Genomic DNA, 24,639 nt, shown 5'->3' with positions numbered 1-24,639 from the left:
TTAATAGGGTCTCACTGTTTATGGAAGGGAGGTGACCCTGAGAAAGTTTGTAATTAAAATGTTATCATTCATAAAGACTGGCAAATTCCAATGAGTACATCAAAACAGTGTATTCCTATGTGCGAAGGGCGGTGCATTTGCATTATAGCAAGAAAAAAAGCTTTGACTATCCAAAATTTACGGACATTTTGAAAATACATGTATTCAATGTCCACATTTTCCTGTAATACTTACAATATGTCTTCCTTGTCAGCTCTTCCACCACTTCAGGCTTCAGCTTACTGTTGCACTTGCCCATTGCAGCAACTTAACACATGAGAAAACGCACGTTTCAGTCAGGGTATATGAAAGATTGAAGAAATCAGATTCAAACAGGCCAGAAAGAATAATGGTGCTGAGTTATTTACTGAATGAAAGATTCTCAGGATGCCTCCTGCGCGCTCCCTGCGTAATCTGCTCAGCTGTGGTTTCCCTGGCAATGGTTTAATAATGACCTGTTTGTCCCTCCACCATCGGTAGTTCAAACATTGAATATGTCAAAACAGACTCCGGGTTTTTCCTTATTCCTTCAAATCCACTTTCCTTTGGTATGTAGTGCAGATACCTGCTGTCTTCAGAGGGAGCAATGGTTTGCTCAGTTTAGCCCCTTGGGGACATTAGTGGCATTTTCAGCTTTTCTTCGTCTTTTGTATCTTCTGGATTGAATCAACTTAATTAGTTGTTTTATTCCTGTCTATTTTTAGATGTGATGATGCACTTTAAACCATTCAAGCACGATCACAGCATTGCAGCACTGCATGTGGTCAACTCGCTCAACGCATCGATGTCCTGGATTACAGTGCAGAGTGTTTAACCAACGCCACAGGTTTGGAATCCTGGAAGAAACAAAACAGTACAGGTACTGTAAGCATTGATGCAATTACAGTCACATGATTAAGTCAAATTGATTTTCATTGCAATTGCAGCAAAAAAGGATCAAGTAACAGGAAATCTGAAAAGCAAGTGGAAAATGCATTGCTGAGCACTGTTGATGACTCAGCTACTTAAGGCAGTGTAATTGGCTAGGCCATATAGATTATAATGTCCACACATTTGACCCTTTATCTGCACTAAATTCAGAACCCTGGATGAAAGAATGATGGTTCTTCGACACGAAACCTCCATGATGAGCAATGATTACATTCTGCCATCAAAACCCATTAAAATCACCCGTAATTTATATCAATTCTCCAGTACGAAATTGAAATACTTGCCCAACAGCGCTGTGGGAGTGCCTTCAGAGGAACTCCCGTTTGGGTGAAGACAATAGCTCATCATCATCCCCTCAGGGGCAATTAAGCATTGGCAATAAATGCCAATCTAGTCAGTGACATTCATATCGTGAAAATGAGTTCTTTAGAATTAAAGTAACAAAGGGTAATCATGTAACTGAACTGCAACACATGTTCATCTTATATTCCCATTATAGTTTAAACATTCCATATAGGAAGCTGCGGAGTTGGGAATCATACAAAGCACAAAATGAGGGGTAACTCAACCAGTCAGGCAGCATCTCTAAAAGACATTTAATTGCAATGTTTTGGGCCGGAGTCATTCTTCAGACTGACGGAGCTGGGCAGAGAAAGCTGGTAAAGAGGTTGGGAGTGCGACAAGCCAAGCAAGTGGCAGCTTGATAAGCTGACGATGGTTTGATTGGCAAATGGGTGGAGTAAGTGACAAGGACTGGAGATGAAAAGTTGACAAAAGAGAGTCAGATAAGGTGAAGAGTTAAATGCAAAGCCAGAGGAAGGATTGTGGGTGAAAGGGGAAGGTGGAATACTGGGAGAAATGGAGGGGGGGGGAGGCACAAGAAAGAGAAGGGGTGGTGTTATTTGAAATTGGAGAATTCCATGTTGATAATGTGACATACTAGTCCGCCAGTAAGCGCACGGCCTCATTCTGGCAATGCGTCAATACAAGTAACTATTGATAAAATAATGGCCATTGTCTACTTGGTCTACTTGGTCATATCAAGTTGTGAATTCTCAGGATTGGTGGGTAACTGGGTCTACAATGACAAGGTAGATGAATCCGCTTGAAAAGATTATGCCTTGATCCATACAGAATGAGAAAAGTGAAGTCTGACCCGTGTTCTATTTTGCAGCAGTTATCTTTGGGGCACAAATTTCTGACGTATTTCGGAATTGGGGAAGAAAAATAAATATTTGTATAGCACTTTAAAGCAGGAGAAGGTTTAGGCAAGTTGACAGAAGTTATGGCCAAGGAGGTACGTTTTTAAAAGGTGACAAGTCGCGCAATGGAGATCTTCATGGAATGTGAACGGGACAGATTGCAGAGTTTGGCCACAAAGTGTCAGTAGCAGTAAGGAAAAGGAAATATACATGAAAGCATATATTGGAGAGAGAGATTGAAGTAGCTGTAGAGGTATGACGGTGCAAAGCAATGAAAGAGTTTATAAATGAAATGAGGATTTACAATTGACAACAGAAAAGCATAAAGTTGGCAGCAGTGACAAATGATTACATTTAGTTCGGAAATGAATGCACGATGTGGGCTTTTCGACAAGTTTCACTTTGAGATGGGTGCTGAGAAACAATACAGGTTTAAAATTCAATGGAGTGGACCAAAAATAATTATTGTACAATATGGTGAAAAGACAAGACCATGTATAATATTGCAGCGAAAGAAACTATGTTGGCCTGTGTCAATTAATAAGGTTTGAAACTCAGTTTTGAGTCCAAAAAACTCTAAGATTCTGCAGAAAGGAGAACAGAGAGATATGTAGATCTATGCAATATTTGGCATGAGTTAACTATAACTGAAACTTAAACAGAATCCACATTTTGACTGCTAACCTGCAACACATAGTATATGGAAATGCCAAGCAAGTTGCCCCAAAGTCAAACAAAATCAGTGATTCAAGGCTGACAACATGAACAGTTTGTGCTCCAATGCAAGTATCCTTTCAGAAGAGAATAGACTACAAAATGGAACGCAGATGAATCTACATAATTGCTTTGATGAAACACCCTTGTTTACGATGCCAAACTATCATGATTTATCCTTGCTCAATTGTAAATTAAACTGAATACTTGCCCAAGGCTTCAATTCATTTTTCTCTCCAGGTATTGGTTCCACAAACAGTACAAATCCCCTTCCCCTTTCACATTTGCGCAAGTGCATTCCGAGTCCATTCAAGGAGGAGACTACACTAAACCCAGTTCTTACCAAGTGTACATGATTTTACTTTAAGATTTATATGGTTATCGGGGGGAAACTTACCCATTTCCTTCAAGATAACCAGAGCATATAATGTGCATGCAAAGCTGCAGCAAACGAGACTTTCATAGTTCATGTGTAGTGCATATGACACATAAGCACCGTCTTGAGATACCATGACGACTTGGAGCCCTTGCTTTACTCTTCTCAGTCAAAATGCTCAAGCCTCATTTATTATTAAACCAATTCTAGTTCAAATTATTTCATATGCAATTTTTTTTTAAAGTGCTACACAGTGGCAAAGATAAACAATGTTTGGCTCACACTGTAGTGCGATCCTTCCCACAAATATTTGATCCTTCCCACAAATGCCCAAATTGTAATGCTTGCAGAACAGCATCTCCACAGGTTCGCTCATTTCCTATGTATGCAGCAGAATTTGCAAGCATCATAAATACTGGAAGACCGATGATTCTATCTGGGATTCCCTTTTTTCTTACATAGAAAGATTTCAAACATTTTTTTTAACAACTTCACATTACTCCTGCTAATTGTTAATTTGCACCACTTTCAATACCAAATGATCAGATAAAATGGAGCAAAATAGTTATGGAAACGAAGTCCAGAATAATTCAATCCAAAATTAATGGCAATCACCTAATTCTACTTTTCACCCCCTGCGAGTGTACTGCAGGCAAATCTGGTATAATTGTCATCACTGACCATTCAACCCCATTACAAAGGAAAAATAGAGAATAGTCAATTCAAATTAATACTAACTTATTATGAAGAAAATATAATAAAATAAAGAAATATTAGAGGTGCAATGCCCCAAAGAAAATGCCCCATGTTGCTTCACTGTGGCACAGGCAAAAATTATTGAAATGCTTTTAACGGTTGTCTGACTCCAATAATTCTTGCAGTACATTATGCAACTGTTTTTTAAGTAACAAAACATAAATCTGACATTCTACAAAAGTCAATTTGCAATGCAGCACCATCCATTCATTACAACTAAGAGAAAACGATACAACATGGTTTTAGTTTTTAAAATGTGCTACTTAAAATTGCTTCATTTTGGATCAGATAATATTGCCCGAGGTTTAAGTACAATTTGATTTTTAATACATTTTAAGCTTAATAGGCACACATTTCCTTCCTAAAATCAAATTTATGAGGAGTTGTGTATTCTGGTTACAAAACATAATCAGTTTCGATCTTATTCCCAGCAATTGGCATTTTCAAGCGAGATCAGGAGTCTTCTCTGCTACAAATCTAACTCGTGTTTTTATACGATGTAGATAAGTGTGTGGCGTACACAGTGCAGACAAAGGGAAAACCTGATAACTATTGTTCCTCCCTCTTTCACCAACGGGCTTGAGATCATAGCCTACAACAAATAGCCCAAAGCGCTGGGACATTCGAAGAGACTCCAGATTACGCATAAAAGGGAAATTCATATTGGAAAACGGGAGAGGAAAATGGAAATAAGCATTGCAGAGGCATCTGTTGGGTTTAAAAAGTAAAACAAATTCAAGTCCGTTTCCAAAATACAGCTCATACGTGTCATCTAAAAATCATCTCTCAACACCCACCACACCAATCCACCCACAAACAGAACGAAATTAAAGAAGCACGCAAGGATTACACGCCCACCTACCAACATGACTGAAGGTGGTTGGTATTTTACAAGGAAATACGGACAGACTACCCTTTCAAACTGGACCATACATTATTTGGGCCAAACAAAAAATCCGTTTTTGCTGTAAAATTTAAAGCAGTCAGCACGGACTCGATCATCCGATGCACGCCTCCTTCCTTGATCCGACTTCTATTCAAGAAACTACTTGGGCCTATGGTAAAATGTGATGATCTGAGGCAGATCGCTGCAAATTCATCTGCAGTTTAAAGTTGAAAGAGTTGGACATTTTTTCAAATCTGTGTAAATCCGTGCAGGGGTTGCGCTGGCCCTTGGAAAAAAAAAAGTTTCTGCCGTTGGAAAAGCATGTAAAACTGCACGGTTTGTGTGCAAGTTGGGGGAGGTTAACGTGCAAGCCGCCCCCGGGTAAACTCTGTGCAGCGGCGGGAGGTGCGATCCTCGCGCCCGGTGCCCGGCGCCCGGTGCCATAGCAACCGCACAGCCCCGCCGCCGCCCTCGCCGGATCAACCCTCCCCGCGACCGGCTCTCCCTCCGCTCCCCTCCCGCCTCATAGCTCAGCGTTGGAGCCCGGCTCGCGCAGCACCGACGGCCCCGCTCTCCTCACCTCCTCCTCTCCCCGCCGCCGGCTTGTTTGAATGGAGCGCAGCCGCTTCTCCCACAGCAACCGCAGCCACCGTGCGCGCATGCGCCGCTGCCCCCAGGAGGCGGGGCCCTGCCGCTCACGTCACTGCGCGCTGACGTCACCGGGAGCCGCTGCTGCCGTGGCAAAACTAAAACCCCGCAGATGCCGTCACTCTGAGATAAAAGCAGAAGGTGCTGCTGATACAAATACTCAGCATCTGTGAAGAGAGAAATACAACTAACGTCTCGGAACAATGACAGTTCCTTAGTCCACCGGGTGGCATACTCGCCTACAGTCTGTCTGTCTTTTTCGTCTTTTCTTTTGTTATTTTTGGTGTGTTTAGAAAGTATGCGTAAATGTTCTCTGGTTTGTTTTATGTGGGGGTGGGGGTGGGGTGGGGGTGGGGTGGGGTGGGGGTGGGGGTGGGGTGGGGGGGTCGGGGGAAAGTTTTTTTAAATCTCTAACCTTGCCAGAGATGCGATTGTTTTCCGGATCGTATCTCCGGTCGCTCTGCAGCCTAACATCGTGGAGCTGGAGGCCTTGCTCGGGACTGACTCTGAGCCCCACCATCGGAGCTGATTCCTTGTCTGGGATCGACGCTCCAACCACGGCCTGCGAACTTTAACGTCAAGGAGCTCGCAGTCTTGGGTTGAGACCGACGTCGGGAAGCTCCAAAAGCCGCATGACGTTCGACTAGCCCCGACCCGGGGTGGATCGCCCGGCGCGGGGGAGCTGAGATTCCTCCCCGATGCAGGAGCTTGATCGCCCCGACGAGGAAGGCCTGCCGCCGGCTATGGGAGTCAAGATCATCCCGTCAACGGAAGGTTAGAGGCCCCTGACTGCTGGAGGACAAAGAAGGGAGAGATTGAACTTTTGTCACCTTCCATCACAGTGAGGAATGTGGAGGAGTCACTGTGGTGAATGTTCATGTTAAAATGTATGTTGTGTGTTCTGTTGCTTTTTATTGGTATGACTGTATGGCAAATGAAATTCCTCATATGTTGCAAAACATACTTGGCTAATAAAGTATGATTATGATTATCATCTTTATGTTTGACATCAGAGATAACATGTGTAAGAAGGAACTGCAGATGCTGGTTTAAACTTCACTGTGCCTTAATTGGTACATGTGACAATAAACTGACCTTGAAACCTAAGATAGATACAAAAACAGCTGGATTAACTCAACGGGACAGGCAGCATCTCTGGAGAGAAGGAATGGGTAATGTTTTGGGTCGAAACTGCTTATGCTGGTATTTTGAGCAAAGCACAAAGTGCTAGAGGAACCCAGCGGGTCAGGCAGTCACTGTGAAGGGAACGGACAGACGACATTTGGGTCAGGACCCTTCTTCAGATTGATGTTAAACAGCAGTAAGTTAACAGGCTCGTTATTTACATTATACCAAACAGCACAAGATGTAATGAACCCTTTGAATGGTAACTTTCAGTGAAGTGGGACTAGTCACTTTCAGAACAGGGAATCTATTATACCATTAATTACCAGGGTTGTAAAACAGCTTGGTTTGGGAACAGCTCTGCCCAAGACTGCATGAAACTGCCGAGAGTTGGGGATGTAGCCCAGACGATCACACGGACCAATCTCCCCACCATCTCCCCACCATCAACTGCATAAACATTTCAGACTGCCTCAGGAAAGCAGCCAACATAATCACCCCAATCATACACTCTTCTCCCCTCTCCTTTAGGCAGAAGATCTAAACTTTGAAAGCGTGTGCCACCAGATTAAAAAACAGCTGCTTCACCATTGTTAGCAGACTACTGAATGGTCCTCCCATATGCTAGGGTGTAGTCCTGATTTTCCAAACTACCTCATTGCAGATTATGGACTTTTTCACTGTAACTCTAACGCTACAGTGCTGTAGCATGACATTCTGTGTTCTGGTATCTTTCACGATCTGTTGTACCTGTGCATGGCTTGATTGTACACATATATAGTATGACTTGATTTGACTGGATAGCACGCAAACAAAGACTTTTCATTTTACCTTGGTACACGTGACAATAGTAAACCAACACCAATGTCTACAAAATTACCATGAACATTAACCCTTTCATTGGTTCTGGTAAATTTGACATTGTGGTGGCTTGACATCTTCCGAAACAATTGGTTAACTTTCAAAGTCCCTCAATGGTAATTGTGAGCAACATCAGTCATACATCTGCTCAGCCTCTGTGGAATGAATGATTTGATTACTTGAGATCTGAAGTAGGTGCAGCTTTGCAAACTTTGCAGGTTATATGTGACATCATGAGAGGTTGCATCATACTTGAATGGCTTTCGTTTTTGTGATTGAATTGATGTTATGTACTTACATCTCATTTTGAATTGAGCTCTAAAGCTTTGAATTTTGCATTGTATTCACAATGACGTACCAACATTCTGTTCAAGAACCTTTCGTTTGACGCAAGTGGGGCTGGTTCTCTCCAACGTGAAAGGCTAATGTTATTTTATAACTCCAAAGGATATATCTGAGCCTAAACAGAATATCTAATAATATTCTTGCCACTAAAATATTTACAGAATTCTCAAAGGTGTGGTTCCATTTTAAGGAACTATCCTGGCATTTCATCAATGAATTAGAGTGGCACAACAGTGAAGATTGTCAAAACTTTATTCATTGTTCATGGGCACAGTTGCATCTGTATTGTACTGATTCAGAAGTTGAAGATGTTCCCTCCCACCCAAGGCCGAGTTCTTCAATGAGTGGGATGAGTTACAAACAAGTACTCAGGATCTTTAGAGTTGCTGTTTTCTACACTGACTTCACTCCGACTACAGAAGAGTAAGAGTTACTGTCAGAGTACAGGGAGCAGATTGATAATCTGATTGAATGGTGCCAGGACAACAATCTTGCTCTCAATATTAACAAGATCATCGAGGTGATTGTTGATTTCCAGGAAGGGTAAGCACAATTTTAACAACGTCCTCAGTAATTCTCTTCTATGGACTGTGTCTTTGGTTGCACTATGGACTTTGGTTTTTGCACTATTATGGTTACCCGGCATTACAATTACTAATTTATTGGATTATATATTACTACATATTTATTTGTGCGTTGAAAAAAGACACAAAGTGCTGGAGTAGTTCAATGGTCCTTTATTGTCACGTGTACCATTTAAGGTACAGTGAAATTTAATTTACCATAGAGTCATACCAGAAAAAAGCAAAACACACAACTACATAAAAGTTAACATAAACATCCACCACAGCGGCTCCCCCACATTCCTCATTGTGATGGAAGGCAATAAAGTCTTATCTTCTTTCGTCCTTATTCTTCTTATAGCTCAGCGGGCCAGGCAGCATCTCTGGCGAACATGGATAGATGACGTTTCAGGTCAGGGCCCTCCTTCAGACTGATTGTGGTGGGGTTATTGATTGTGGTATTGGTGTGTATTGTTGCATTAATGGGCAGCAAGCAAGAATTTTATTGTTTCATTACTGATACATTTTTAATGATTCTTGACTTGACAATACACTTAGTTTGCCGAATGACAACTCTCATTAAATGTTGGAGTTTTGAACTGTTTTCCCTCATGAGGGCATTTTACTTAGTGAAGGTTGCTTACCCACACTAATTCCCCATTCCAACCGATCTTGATGACGCTGGTGATTGTTCTGTTGATGGTTTAACGTGAAAAGTTCTGCCTGGTGTTTGCTGCTCTCCATTCACTTCAATGTTCAGCTTTTAGTTCTCACTCAAGATGTAAAAAAATCACATTTTAAAGCAAAATGTTGTAGATACATGCAACACTGAGCAGTTGCTTTGTTTGCCTGTTGCCATATGCCTTGCAACACAGTATTCTGCTTTTGATAGAAATACGCAGTCATTGCAGATTTTGTCTCGATGCAGATGGTAATGAGTCATCCTAATCCTGCCATTTTTCCAACTACAGTGCAACAGGAATTTGAGCACAGCACAGGAACAGGCCCTTCAGCCACAATGACTGTACCGAACATGATGCCAAGACAATAGACAATAGGTGCAGGAGTAGGCCATTCAGCCCTTCAAGCCAGCACCGCCATTCAATGCGATCATGGCTGATCACTCTCAATCAGTACCCCGTTCCTGCCTTCTCCCCGTACCCCCTCACTACGCTATCGTTAAGAGCTCTATCCAGCTCTCTCTTGAAAGCATCCAACGAACTGGCCTCCACTGCCTTCTGAGGCAGAGAATTCCACACCTTTACCACTCTCTGACTGAAAAAGTTCTTCCTCATCTCCGTTCTAAATGGCCTACCCCTTATTCTTAAACTGTGGCCCCTTGTTCTGGACTCCCCCAACATTGGGAACATGTTTCCTGCCTCTAATGTGTCCAATCCCCTAATTATCTTATATGTTTCAATAAGATCCCCCCTCATCCTTCTATATTCCAGTGTATACAAGCCTAATTGCTCCAGCCTTTCAACATACGACAGTCCCGCCATTCCGGGAATTAACCTAGTGAACCTACGCTGCACGCCCTCAATAGCAAGAATATCCTTCCTCAAATTTGGAGACCAAAACTGCACACAGTACTCCAGGTGCGGTCTCACCAGTGCCCGGTACAATTGTAGAAGGACCTCTTTGCTCCTATACTCAACTCCTCTTGTTATGAAGGCCAAAATTCCATTGGCTTTCTTCACTGCCTGCTGTACCTGCATGCTTCCTTTCAGTGACTGATGCACTAGGACACCCAGATCTCGTTGAACATCCCCTCTTCCTAACTTGACACCATTCAGATAATAATCTGCCTTTTTATTCTTACTTCCAAAGTGAATAACCTCACACTTATCTACATTAAACTGCATCTGCCATGTATCCGCCCACTCACACAACCTGTCCAAGTCACCCTGCAGCCTTATTGCATCTTCCTCACAATTCACACTACCCCCCAGCTTAGTATCATCTGCAAATTTGCTAATGGTACTTTTAATCCCTTCATCTAAGTCATTAATGTATATCGTAAATAGCTGGGGTCCCAGCACCGAACCTTGCGGTACCCCACTGGTCACTGCCTGCCATTCCGAAAGGGACCCATTTATCCCCACTCTTTGCTTTCTGTCTGTCAACCAATTTTCTATCCATATCAGTACCCTACCCCCAATACCATGTGCTCTAATTTTGCCCACTAATCTCCTATGTGGGACCTTGTCGAAGGCTTTCTGAAAGTCGAGGTACACCACATCCACTGACTCTCCCCTGTCAATTTTCCTAGTTACATCCTCAAAAAATTCCAGTAGATTTGTCAAGCATGATTTCCCCTTCATAAATCCATGCTGACTCGGAATGATCCTGTTACTGCTATCCAAATGCTCAGCAATTTCGTCTTTTATAATTGACTCCAGTATCTTCCCCACCACTGATGTCAGACTAACTGGTCTATAATTACCCGTTTTCTCTCTCCCTCCTTTCTTAAAAAGTGGGATAACATTTGCTATCCTCCAATCCACAGAAACTGATCCTGAATCTATAGAACATTGAAAAATGATCTCCAATGCTTCCACTATTTCTAGAGCCGCCTCCTTAAGTACCCTGGGATGCAGACCATCAGGCCCTGGGGATTTATCAGCCTTCAGTCCCATCAGTCTACCCAAAACCATTTCCTGCCTAATGTGGATTTCCTTCAGTTCCTCCATTACCCTAGGTTCTCTGGCCCCTAGAACATTTGGGAGATTGTGTGTATCTTCCTCAGTGAAGACAGATCCAAAGTAACGGTTTAACTCGTCTGCCATTTCTTTGTTCCCCATAATAAATTCCCCTGCTTCTGTCTTCAAGGGACCCACATTTGCCTTGACTATTTTTTTCCTCTTCACGTACCTAAAAAAACTTTTGCTATCCTCCTTTATATTATTGGTTAGTTTACCCTCGTACCTCATCTTTTCTCCCCGTATTGCCTTTTTAGTTAACTTTTGTTGCTCTTTAAAAGAGTCCCAATCCTCTGTTTTCCCACTCTTCTTTGCTATGTTATACTTCCTCTCCTTAATTTTTATGCTGTCCTTGACTTCCCTTGTCAGCCACAGGTGTCTCTTACTCCCCTTAGAGTCTTTCCGCCTCTTTGGGATAAATTGATCCTGCAACCTCTGCATTATTCCCAGGAATACCTGCCATTGCTGTTCTACCGTCTTCCCTGCTAGGGCCTCCTTCCAGTCAATTTTGGCCAGCTCCTGCCTCATGCCTCTGTAATCCCCTTTGCTATACTGTAATACTGACACTTCCGATTTTCCCTTCTGCCTTTCCATTTGCAGAGTAAAACTTATCATGTTGTGATCACTGCCTCCTAATGGCTCTTTTACCTCTAGTCCCCCTTATCAGATCAGGATCATTACACAACACTAAATCCAGAATTGCCTTCTCCCTGGTAGGCTCCAGTACAAGCTGTTCTAAGAATCCATCTCGAAGGCACTCTACAAACTCTCTTTCCTGGGGTCCATTTCCAACCTGATTTTCCCAGTCTACCTGCATGTTGAAATCTCCCATAACCACCGTAGCATTACATTTGTGACACGCCAATTTTATCTCCTGATTCAACTTGCACCCTATGTCGAGGCTACTGTTTGGGGGCCTATAGATAACTCCCATTCGGGTCTTTTTACCCTTACCCTTACCCTCATTTCTATCCATACTGATTCAACATCTCCTGATTCTATGTCACCCCTTGCAAAGGAATGAATATCATTCCTTACCAGCAGAGCAACCCCACCCCTTCTGCCCACCTGTCTGTCTTTTCTATACGTTGTGTACCCCTGAATATTCAGTTCCCAGCCCTGGTCCTCTTGTAGCCATGTCTCAGTGATCCCTACAACATCATACTTGCCCATGACTAACTGAGCCTCAAGCTCAAGACCAACTCTTGTCTGCTTGCACATAATCCATGTCCCTCCATTCCCTGTCGATCCATGCGCCTATCTAAAAGTCTATTAATTGCCATTATGGTATCTGCCTCCACCACCACCCCTGGCAGCGAGTTCCAGGCACGCACCGCCCTCTGTGCAACAATTCACCTCTTACTGCATCTCCTGTGATTAAGAATCCTGCCGTTGCCCCTTCAAACCTGCAAAAGCGTTTTGGTCCAACAGGATAGAATTGAGGATAACTTGGAATATAATTCAGTCACACAAGATGAAGCATTGTCCCTTCACCATCACACTGCACAGGCAAACAGGGGCAGTGAACATTTGGAGTGTTCCTGTTGATTCAAACATCTGTTTTGAAGTTGGTTGGCTTGTGTAGATTTTAATCAACGAAGTGTTAGAATTCAGTTCATTTTAAGCAGCTCTGGGATTAACTGTGGGGTGAGCTCAGCCACTGAGGATGCCAAGGATCCTGCACAAAAGTACATTCTGCATCACACTCCCACATGTTCTTCTTCATTGCCTGTACAAACCACAACCGGTAGGTATCTGATGTACGGGATTCATTTCACAAACTCACTGCTGCACGCCATAAATCAACAGCTGACATAAACGACTGCAGAAGCTGGAATCCTGAGCAGAACACAAAGCTCAGCGGGTCAGGCAGCACATGTGGAGGGAATGGACAGAAGGCATTTCAGGTTGGGACCCATCTTCAGTCTGAGGAGGGGCCTGCTACCCCTAAACACAGTCTGAAGAAGGTCCCGATCTCTCGTCAGATGCTGCCAGATCCATTGAGTTCTTCCAGCACTTTATGTTTTGCTTGCAGTGAATCTGAAAATAGTGACGAGCTTATCATATCATATATATACAGCGCGGAAACAGGCCCTTCGGCCCACCAAGTCCGCTCCGCCCAGCGATCCCCGCACATTAACATTATCCTACACCCACTAGGGACAATTTTTTACATTTACCCAGTCAATTAACCTACATACCTGTACGTCTTTGGAGAGCAAATGAAATAAATATGGGGAGTCAGAGAGAGAGAGAGAGAGAGAGAGAGAGTGTGTGTGAGGGAGAGAGAAAGAGAGGGGCAGAGTGTGTGTATTTGTGTGAGAGAGAGAGAGAACACATTAACAGTGTGGGGGGGAGAGAGAGAGAGATACAGAGAGAGTGTGTGTGTGTGTGAAATTGAATTGAATTAAATTGATTTGAGTCATGTTATACTAAACTACATTTAATGGTCAGCGTGGAGTCGGTGGGCAAGGGCCTGTTTCCCTGCTGTGTCCATAGTTTACTTTATACAGCATGGGGACAGGCCCTTCCCCAGCGACTTCACGCTGACCAGCGGCCACCTCGTGCACTAGTTTACTTTATACAGCATGGAAACAGGCCCTTCCCCACCCACTCCACGCTGACTCCCCCTCCTCTCTCTCCCTCCTCTCTCCCCTCCTCTCTCTGCCCTTCCCTCTCTCTCTCCCACTCCTCTCTCCCAGCTTGGTTTTGGAGGTGTGAGAATGCGGTCGAGGGTTTCTCTGGCGACTGGCTGCTACCAAATCTCAGGCTGCTTGATGTTCCACTCTCGTGCCGACCAGAGCTTTTTCCTGATGGAGTTCACTGGTAATTCTGCGAATGCCGTTAAACCTTGCTGCAACGCCTATGCCTCCAATGAGTGAACCTGGCAAACTTCCTTCAGTTTAATTTATTTAGTAGGCATCTTTAATATTTCAGTTATGTTGAAGTGCACTTAAAATTAGTTTATGTGCTGATTGGTCTGTCGTGAGGAAGCCACTAACCCACTCGATGTGCTCTGCTTTTGGCAGAGAGACTTCACTTCTGTGAGGGTTGCACACATCTTTTAATAGCAAGGACCACTCACACCCCGGACATCCCCTCTTCTCCCCTTTCCCCTTGGGCAGGAGATACAAAAGCTTGGAAGCATGTACCACTGGATTCAGGAACAGCCTCTTCCCCCCGATTATCAGACTACTGAACAATAGGGTGTAGTCCCGATTTCCCAAACCACCTTATTGTTGGCATTTGGCACTGTGTCTGTAACTGGAACATTATAGTTGGCATTGTGGTATTCTTCCTTTTGCACTACCTGTCGTACCTGTTTGGTTTGACTACACTCATGTGTAGTATAATGAATGGTTTGGCTATGAACATTTTTCACTGTATCTCGGTACATGTGGTAATAATAAACCAATACCACTAAAATATCTACAAAATCAACTTGAACTTTAATGCTTTCTTTGGTTCTTGTAAACTTGATATTGTGGTGGTTTGACATCTCCATTAACCAATTATTCAATTTTCATAATTCCTCAATTGTCAATGTGACAATAACAAATCAATACCAATGCCACCGAGTTCTCAGGCAGAACAGTGGTTGACCCAGTGTGGGAGGGTGTTTGGTTTCAGGAAAACAAAAGAACAGAAATCAAACAATTGCCAACATCCATGGCTGCCAATTACCTGCAGTAGTTAACACGTGACAACAAGCCATTACCACAGAGCTGGTGAGGTATAAAGGCACTTGCTGCTCAACATCAAGCCTTCAATCTGCTAAAGTGCTGGGAAACAGCCTTTTCATGATTGTGCTGCCAGACAGCTTAAAAAATATACCTGCTAATAATAGATTCCCCCATGCAGTGTCCCTCTCAGTTAAGGGTCTTTTCATTTCGCAATTACTCTTTCATGAGCATTTGTATCGTACGACACAATTCTCCTGGCTTCTTCTCTTCTCCTGCAAGCACTGACACTTGATGTGTATGGTCACCAGCAGCTGGTCCCTGCTCTAATTAGTCAATGCTAAGAAGCAAATCAGGACCGTGTTCCCCCACAGAAGGGGAAGAATAATTAAGAATATATTTTTTAAAAAGCACCTCTAAGTTGGAGTGCTATCTACCAGGTTAGAGAGCTAGATAGAGCTCTTAATGATAGCAGGGTCAGGGGGTATGGGGAGAAGGCAGGAACGGGGTACTGATTGTGAATGATCAGCCATGATCACATTTAATGGCGGTCCTGGCTCGAAGGGCCGAATGGCCTACTTCTGCACCTATTGTCTATTGGTTAATTGTCATGGAGAACAGGCCAGAACCTGTCAGATACAGAACAAAGCACAAAGTGCTGGAGGAACTCGGCGGGTCAGGCAGCATCTGTGGAGGGAATGGACAACTTTCACTTCCAGCCTTTGTCACTTACTCCACCCATCTACCAATCACCCCCCTCACCTGTCAGGATTTGTTCCAGCCCCTTCTTTCTTTTCCATTTTTTGCATTATTATGGTTATCTGATATTGTGGTTATCTGATATTGTGGTTATTGATGTATTGTCTTATTGGTTATGATATATAATTGTCTGTGTGTTATTGCATTTACAAGCCTGTTGAGCTGCAGCAAGTAAGAATTCCAATGTTCCGTTGCCTGGTACATATGACAATTGCGCACTCTTAGTGGGGAAGTAAGGTTAACGCTGCTCAGGTGACATGGATCTTGAGATTTAAGGACTTTTGATGGCAGAATGAAAACTGTGGGAACGGGGAATGCCATAATTCCTAGGTAAAGAGCAAGGAAAGATTAGGAAAGGACACAGCAAAGTGACTGGATGTCAATGATGAAAGCAATAACAGGCACTGTAAATGTACACATTGGTCGATCTTGTAAATAAGATTTTTCTTCATTTTTGACATCTTCCTCTGCGGACATGATTATTAATAGATGTTTATTAGAAACTTACAGAAATACGTAAATGATCCTGTACAGCTTCAACTCACAATTAATGTTTAGAAATTATTATTTTTAATTGTCATTTAACATATTCTGCTAATTCCATATTTGCCTCATTTCCAACTATTACATCCAAGCTGACAATTACTGGGGACATAGTATGGACTGACAGCATTACTTGAAACACTTTGCTATTACTTCACAGTGAAAATACAAACCACATGTGTAACCTCACATTTGTAATGTGATAATTAATGTCTGGGAACAGCCTGTTAGAATCCACAGGCAGCAATGAGAAAAGATCAACAAGCAGTACAATACCAAGGATACCAAAGTCAATGGTTTTAATTTATGTCAAGGTCAATATCATTTGTAGAAATGAACAAAACACGAAGTGCTGGATTAACTCAGTGGGTCAGGCAGCATCTGTGGAGTGAATGGACAGACAAGGTTATGTTGGGACTCTTTACAATGTAAAGACCAAATTACTGGAGGAACTGGTCAGATTGGCTAGTCTGAAGAAGGGTCCAGAGCTGAAACATTGTCTGTTTATTACCTCCACAGATGCTGCCTGACCCACTGAGTTCTAGAGATACAGTGTGGAAACAGGCCCTTCAGCCCATCGAGTCCGTACTGACCAGTGCACTAGTCGCCCCCGTTTCCCATCCTACACACTAGGGACAGTTTACAGAAGCCAATTAACCAACAAACCTGTACATCTTTGGAATGTGGGAGGAAACTGGAGCACCCGGAGAAAACCCACAGTTACAGGAAGAAGGCACAAACTCCATACCGACAGCCCTCATAGCCAGGATTGAACCCGGGTCTCTGGCACTGTGAGGCAGCAACTCTAACGTTACGCCACTGTGCTGCTGTTCTCCCAGCCATTTGTGTTTTGCTCAAGATTCCAGCATCTGCAGTTTCTTGTGTCTCCATTTTGTATCATTTCATATCATCATATCATATATATACAGCGCGGAAACAGGCCTTTTCGGCCCACCAAGTCCGCGCCGCCCAGCGATCCCACTATCCTACACCCACTAGGGACAATTTTTACATTTACCCAGCCAATTAACCTACATACCTGTACGTCTTTGGAGTGTGGGAGGAAACCGAAGATCTCGGAGAAAACCCACGCAGGTCACGGGGAGAACGTACAAACTCCTTACAGTGCAGCACCCGTAGTCAGGATCGAACCTGAGTCTCCGGCGCTGCATTCGCTGTAAAGCAGCAACTCTACCGCTGCGCTACCGTGCCGCCCTCAGTATGTCATTCAGTTTTTGCACTTTATGGGAACTTCTTTCCTTGCTTGTCAATTCATGACCAAGAATGGTTCCAAACTGATCGAATGGTGGATTCCCAGATTCAATGGATGACTTTATGAAGGATTGGCCAGGTGGGCGGAGGAATGTTTGATGGGATTTAATACAGAGAAGTGTGAGGTGTTGCATTTTGGGACGTCGAATAAGGGCAGGACCTACACAGTAAATGGTAGGACTCTGGGTAGTGTTGTAGAGCAGAGGGGTTGAGGAGTACAGGTGCATGGTTCAGTGAAGGTCGAGTCGCAGGTAGATAAACTGGTCACAAAGGCTTTTGGCACTTTGGCCATCGGTCAGAGTATTGAGTATAGAAGTTGGGAGGTCATGTTGCAATAGTAAAAGACGTTGGTGAGACCACATCTAGAATATTGTGTTCATTTCTGGGCACCATGATATAGGAAAGATATTGTCAAGCTTGAAAGGGTTCAGAAAAGATTTACGAAGATGTTGCCAGAACTAGACGGTGTGAGCTATAGGGAGAGGTTGAGTAGGCTGGGTCTCTATTGCATGGAGCACAGGAGGATGAGGGGTGATCTTATTGAGGTGTACAAAATCATGAGAGGAATAGATCGGGTAGATGCACCATGTCTCTTGCCCAGAGTAGGGGAATCGAGGACCAGAGGACTTAGGTTCAAGGTGAGGGGGAAAAGATTTAATAGGAATCCGAGGGGTAACATTTTCACACAAAGGGTAGTGGGTGTATGGAACAAGCTGTCAGAGGGGGTAGTTGAGGCTGGGACTATCCCATCGTTTAAGAAACAGTAAGCCAGGTACATGGATAGGACAGGTTTGGAGGGATTTGGACCAAGCGCAGGCAAGTGGGACTAGTGTAGCTGGGACATTGTTGGCCGGTGTGGGCAAGTTGGGCCGAAGGGCCTGTTTCCACTCTATAACTCTATAACTGGCCCCCCGTTTCCCCAGGCTGGTGCAGTCGAATAACCCTGTCCTGCTGTCACATGGTCGTTGGGTCAACATTTTGTGCCCAAGCTGACATGGATGGGCTCAGTGACAGAGAATGGCTGGCATTTAGCAACTGTGGCTAAGCGCCAAGCAAGAACTTCAGAAGGAGAAAAAAAACAACAGCTATAGTTTGAGCTTGAGTTGTAAGATATTGTGACAGAGAATGTAAAGGCTGACGGGGATGAACTCAATTTTCTTTACAAAGTGAAGCTGTTCCACTTACAGCTTCCTTTCAATTGCAAGCCTGTGCTTTCCCATAATGTTAGCAGTGAAGCACGCAGAGGCTCCACTTCCACCACTGAGTTTTCCATTCGCAGGAGCAGAGAGCGAACAACTCCCACAGTTCATGTCTCAGAAAAATACTCGGGACCAGCAAAAGGCCAATAAGATGATCCTTGGGAGAGTTGTCCCATCGTACGTACACACTGCGCTGGGTGCTAAATGTGGATCATAAGATCACAAGTGAGAGGAGCAGAATTAGGCCATTCAGCCCATCAAGTCTACACCATTCAATCATGGCTGATCTATCTCTCCCTCCTAACCCCATTCTCCTGCCTTCTCCCCATAACCTCGGACACTCGTGTTGATCAAGAATCTATCTATCTCTCCCTTAAAATAATCCACTGACTTTGCCTCCACAGCCTTCTGTGGCAAAGAATTCCACAGATTCACCACTCTCTGACTGAAGAAATTCCTCCTCATCTCCTTCCTAAAAGAACGTCTTTTAATTCTGAGGCTATGACCTTTAATCCTAGACTCTCCCATTAGTGGAAACATCCTCTCCACATCCACTCTATCCAAGCCTTTCACTATTATGTAGGTTTCAATGAGGTTCGTCCTCATTCTTTAAAACTCCAGCCCAGTGCCGTCTAGCGCTTATCATCAAAAGCTCATAATTTAGTCTTGGAGTGTTTGGCCCAAGACTAAATATCAAATGCTTTGCGTGTGACCAACTCCTGAACTGGCTCCAGTGCAACTGAAGGCCAAGGGTCTAATATGTCACTGGCAATCAGGGCCTTAAGTATGTAAGGAGCTGGAAAGAGTGCAGAAAAGATTTCCAATGGTAATGCCAGGACTCGAGGGACTAAGCTATAGGGAGAAGTTGGGCAGGCTAGGACTTTACTCCTTGGAGTGCAGGGGGCTGAGGGGTGATCTTACTGAGGTGCATGAAATCATGAGGGGGATAGGATGAAGCACAGAGTCTATTACTCAGAGTAGGGGAATCATGAATTAGAGGGCATAGGTTTAAGGTGAGCGGGGAAAGATTTAGTTGAATCGTGCTTTATTTGTGACATATGCAAAGAACTGCAAAGTGAAATTCTTAGAACCTGAGGGGCAATTTTCTTCACACAGAGGGTGGTGGGTATATGGAATGAGCTGCCAGATGAGGTACTTTAGGCAGGTATTATAACAACATTTAAAATACATTTAGACAGGTAAATGGATAGGTAGTTTAAAATTATATGGGCCAAACATGAGCAATTGGAATTAGCTTAGGTGGGGCATCTTGGTTGACATGGGCGAGTTGGACCGAAGGGCCTAGTTCCATGCTATATGGATTTCTATGACTTATTCCCACTGTCCAGACTGGAGAAGCTGGTTCAAGGATCAAATAGTCACTTTGAGGAAGCATCAGTGAGGTCCACACGTGAGCCAGGAGGCAGAATATAGTGTGATCTCCCTCAGTGGAGTGAGCCTGGAACTACTGGTGGAAGGTTTGTCACACATACAACAGATTCTTCTCCCTCTCCACTGCCCATCCTAGTCAATCGTTTATTGTAGACACCAGGAGCTGCAGGTGTTGGTTTTGTACCAGTTTCCATGCTCGGGAGTCTTCTGGACATTCACTGCATTTCCATGAAGAGAATCCTCCGGAAATACTTGGAAAGTTAATCAGTGAGAGTGTACTGAATGTAGTCCAATACATTCTTGCAAAATTGCACCAGGATATTTCTGTGTTATAAATGTGACAAAAACATCCTTTGATTCTGTCTCATCTTCTCCAAAAGGCACTGACATTTACTAAGACACCATTCTGTGGATTCTGGGGCTGCTTCTGTGTTGAACATTCTTCATCCTCTTTTTAGTTTAGTTTAGAGATACAGAGTGGAACCAGGGCCTTCGGTACACCGAGTCCACACACTACTTCTATGTTATCCCATTTTCGCATCCTACATTACCGAAGCCAATTAACCTACAAACTTGCACATCTTTGGCAGGTGGGAGGAAACCAGCGAAAAACCACGCAGTCCAAGGGAGAAGGCACAAACTCAGCACAGCCGTGCAGCACCCGAGGTTAGGATTGAACCCGGGTCTCTGGCATTGAGGCAGCAGCTCTATAGCTGTACCACTATGCTGCCCTTGCCACCTCTTCTTATGCTAATCCACACTTCACAAAATATCCGGAAATCACTCAGCTACAATACAAAGATGGTCCTGTTCTCTCCCTCTCACCATGAGCACATGCTCTCCTTTTTACAAACAGGAATAAGCGCATATGGTTAAGGAATTGGAAACCTGACTGACTTTACTGTTCCCCCCTCAGTCCCTGCGGAAATAATTGTGTGACGTGAAAATATCACTCCAGCTCTCTGTTGGTGGCCTAGAATAAAGACAGAACTTTGTAGAAATGCACAGCAGTTCAGGAAGCATCCGTAGAGAGAGAAAAACAGAAATGAGCAACTTTTTCAGGTTGATAATGAGAGATGTTATTGGCAGTGTTTTGTTTCGTCCAAATATTTCATTGTTTTCTTTCCATTGCCGCACACTTATTTATAAAAGGGTTGTGGAATTAAGATAAGTGAAGTAAAGATTGAAATAAATTGAGGGAAAAAATCCATCACCTTCCCGAAACGTCGCCCATTCCTTCTCTCCTGAGATGCTGCCTGACCTGCTGAGTTACCAGCATTTTGTGAATATTTCCTTATTACCATCTGCTTTGATCTTTCATTTTCACACCTTACCCTTCCATATCTTGAGATTCCTTCTCCCCTGACTCTGTCTGATGAAGGGTCTCGACCCGAAACGTCACCCATTCCTTCTCTCCAGAAATGCTGCCTGTCCCACTGAGTTACTCCAACATTTTGTGCCTATCTTCCGAGGGAAAAAAAACTACATTCAGAATGGAGAATTCACTGCCTGAAAGTGTGGGAGAGAAAAAAAATTCTCATTACATTTAGGGTGAACACTTGATGACTGAAAGCTAAAAAATGGGAGTAAAATTAATCATTTTCTTTTGATTGATGTGTACGAGGTGGACTGGAAGTCTTCCAGAAAAACAGAAATAGTAAAAAGGGGAAAGATTTAATAGGACTCTGTGGGGCAACTTTTTCACACAGGTGATGGTATTTGAAATAAGCAGCCAGAGAAAGTGGTTGAGGTAGGTACAATAACAACATTTAAAAAACATTTGGCCAAGTGTGTGGATAAGAAAGTTTTGGAGAGATTTGAACCAAAGGCAGGCAAATTGGACTAACTTAGATGGCGAATCTTGGTCAGCATGGACAATGGGCCAAAGTGACTGTATTCATGCTGTACGACACTACAAGCATCTCCGATGTACCTGTGTGTATTATAACTGATTGAATGTGGGTGCCCAGGAAAACTAGTGAATGGAATATAAGAAAATAGCTGCAGATGCTGGTACAAATCGATTTATTCACAAAATGCTGGAGTAACTCAGCAGGTCGGGCAGCATCTCGGGAGACGTGACCCGAAACGTCACCCATTCCTTCTCTCCCGAGATGCTGCCCGACCTGCTGAGTCACTCCAGCATTTTGTGAATAAATAAACTAGTGAATGGGGAGGTTGGCTGCTTTGACACACATAAGGGTGAAGAACTGGCAGCATAGAACGTGTGGGTAGGAAGGAACTGCAGATGCTGGTTTAAACTGAAGATGGACACAAAATGCTGGAGTGACTCAGTGGGACAGGCAGCAACTCTGGAGAGAAGGAATGAAGGGTCTCGACCCAGAACGTCACCCATTACTTCTCTCCAGAGATGCTGTCTGACTCGCTGAGTTACTCCAAGATGTTGTGTGTATCTTCAGGATTGAACAGGTGCAGGTCTGACCCACTTAGTCCAGGCTGGTGCTAATGTTCTGCATTAGCCTCTTGCCATATTAATTCATCCCATCAAGATATTTTATTGTATAAAGGCTGCTGTGTTAGGCCAATAATTAGTTTGCATTGCACTTGGCAGTGGTTTCTTGCATGATAATAATCAAACAACTCTCTTGCTGTCTCAGCAAATCAGTCTCCTGGCCCCAACCAGTTCCGCAGCCCGGATTTTGTGTGCTGTAGCAGACAGGAAAATAATTTAGAGAAACTGATACGAGAAAGCCACTGCATGTTGCATCCAGAACGTGTTGGCAGAGGATGCTAAAAATGAAGCTACAGCAAAGATTTTTAAGACATTTGGACAGATATATGGATAGGAAGGGTTAGAGGGCTATTGGTCAAATGGGTCTATCCAGATATGCTAACTTGGCTGGACAAGGGCCTGTTTCCATGAAGTAACTTGGCGGGTGAGGCATCTCTGGAGGACATGGCTAGGCGATGTTTCGGGTGGGGACCATTCTTTCATGCCATACGACTCTCTAAGTCTCTCTGTTGTTCCTGTGTGTATTATAACCAATTGATATTGGTGCCCAGGAAATTCAGTGAGTGGAAGCTGGCTGCTTTGACACAGAAAAGGGTGAAGAACAGGCAGTGTGCACCGGGTCCCCGCTGGTTTTAATGCTCCACAAGGCCTGTTTCCGTGCTGTACAGCTCTATGATTCTATTAACGTAGATGCAAACACAATCTGGTGTAGTCAGGCAAGGGTTGGCACTAAAACATAGGAAGAAATATTGGATTGGCTTACAAGAGTCAGTGAAATCAGTAGCTGTTAATGAGTCTTGCAAGGACTAATAAGGGAAATGTTGAGCTCGGTGTGCATGCTGACCAAGGGGAAGGAATTAAACATGCACTCACTGGGGAAAATCCATGTCTCCAATAAAGGGATTGTAGGAGATTATAGAAAATGGAAAGGTCAGGACCATAGGGTGATTTAAATACAAAGTTGATAATAACATCAAGTTATGTATCCACTGAAGCAGTCTGGTAATCAGTTCTCTGTATCTCCTTAATTGTTTTCCTTCCTGGTCCCTGGGAAAGATTACATAGTAAATTGCTTCCATCTTTGGCAATAACATCGTTCCTTTCAGCTGGAGGAATTCTGAACTCCAGAAATGTCTGACGGCTCAGACCAGTAGACCATTAAATTCACTTGTTTGGAATTCTTTACTCTGCCATTCCCACACCATTGTCATGCATCATTGAAGAAAGCCAATGGAATGTTGGCCTTCATAACAAGAGGAGTTGAGTATAGGAGCAATGAGGTCCTTCTGCAGTTGTACAGGGCCCTCGTGAGACCGCACCTGGAGTACTGTGTGCAGCTTTGGTCTCCAAATTTGAGGAAGGATATTCTTGCTATTGAGGGCGTGCAGCGTAGGTTTACTAGGTTAATTCCCGGAATGGCAGGACTGTCGTATGTTGAAAGACTGGAGCAACTAGGCTTGTATACACTGGAATTTAGAAGGACGAGAGGGGTTCCTATCGAAACATATAAGATTATTAAGGGGTTGGACACGTTAGAGGCAGGAAACATGTTCCCAATGTTGGGGGAGTCCAGAACCAGGGGCCACAGTTTAAGAATAAGGGGTAGGCCATTTAGAACGGAGATGAGGAAAAACTGTGGAGGTGGAATTCTCTGCCTCAGAAGGCAGTGGAGGCCAATTCTTTGAATGCATTCGAGAGAGAGCTAGATAGAGCTCTTAAGGATAGCGGAGTCAGGGGGTATGGGGAGAAGGTAGGAATGGGGTACTGATTGAGAATGATCAGCCATGATCACAGTGAATGGTGGTGCTGGCTCCAAGGGCCGAATGGCCTACTCCTGCACCTATTGTCTATTGTCTATTGCAGGGAAGATTTATGAGTATGTTGCCAGGACTCGAAGGGTTGAGCTATAAGGAGAGAATGGCAAGGTAGGACTATTCCTTGGAGCACAGGCGGTGGGGGGTTGACTTTATAGAGGTGTGTAAAGTCATGAAGGGAATAATCAGGAAGGAACTACAGATGCTGGTTTACACAAAGATGGACACAAAATGCTGGAGTAATTCAGCGGGACAGGCAGCATCTCTGTAGAGAAGGAAAGGGTGACGTTTTGGGTCGAGACACTCCTTCCGACCAACTTATTCTATTCCCACTTGAGTTTGCCTCCACACTGTGATATG

At 43.8% G+C, this 24,639-nt stretch overlaps 1 protein-coding gene across 2 annotated transcripts in view; it reads right to left on the bottom strand.

The window, feature by feature from the left end:
* The window catches only part of LOC144608384 (neuronal calcium sensor 1), a 49,082-nt gene extending 43,496 nt beyond the window's left edge, over window positions 1-5,586 (bottom strand). Inside the window, exons 1-2 of one of the 2 annotated variants that reach the window (XM_078426094.1) lie at window positions 5,484-5,586; window positions 235-875 (exon numbers count right to left, since the gene is read on the bottom strand). In XM_078426094.1, the coding sequence (XP_078282220.1) occupies window positions 235-298 (64 nt within the window). In that variant the 5' untranslated portion in view covers window positions 299-875; window positions 5,484-5,586. Of the gene's footprint in view, window positions 1-234; window positions 876-4,879; window positions 4,901-5,483 lie in introns of those variants that run through there. The other variant, XM_078426096.1, reaches the window with a different exon arrangement.
* Between the last annotated feature and the right edge of the window lie 19,053 nt (window positions 5,587-24,639).

This window comes from Rhinoraja longicauda, chromosome 31, assembly GCF_053455715.1.
Source record: "Rhinoraja longicauda isolate Sanriku21f chromosome 31, sRhiLon1.1, whole genome shotgun sequence".
Classification (NCBI taxonomy): Eukaryota; Metazoa; Chordata; class Chondrichthyes; order Rajiformes; family Arhynchobatidae; genus Rhinoraja; species Rhinoraja longicauda.
Note: the sequence above shows the minus strand (reverse complement) of the source record. Positions and strands in the feature narration are given on the sequence as shown.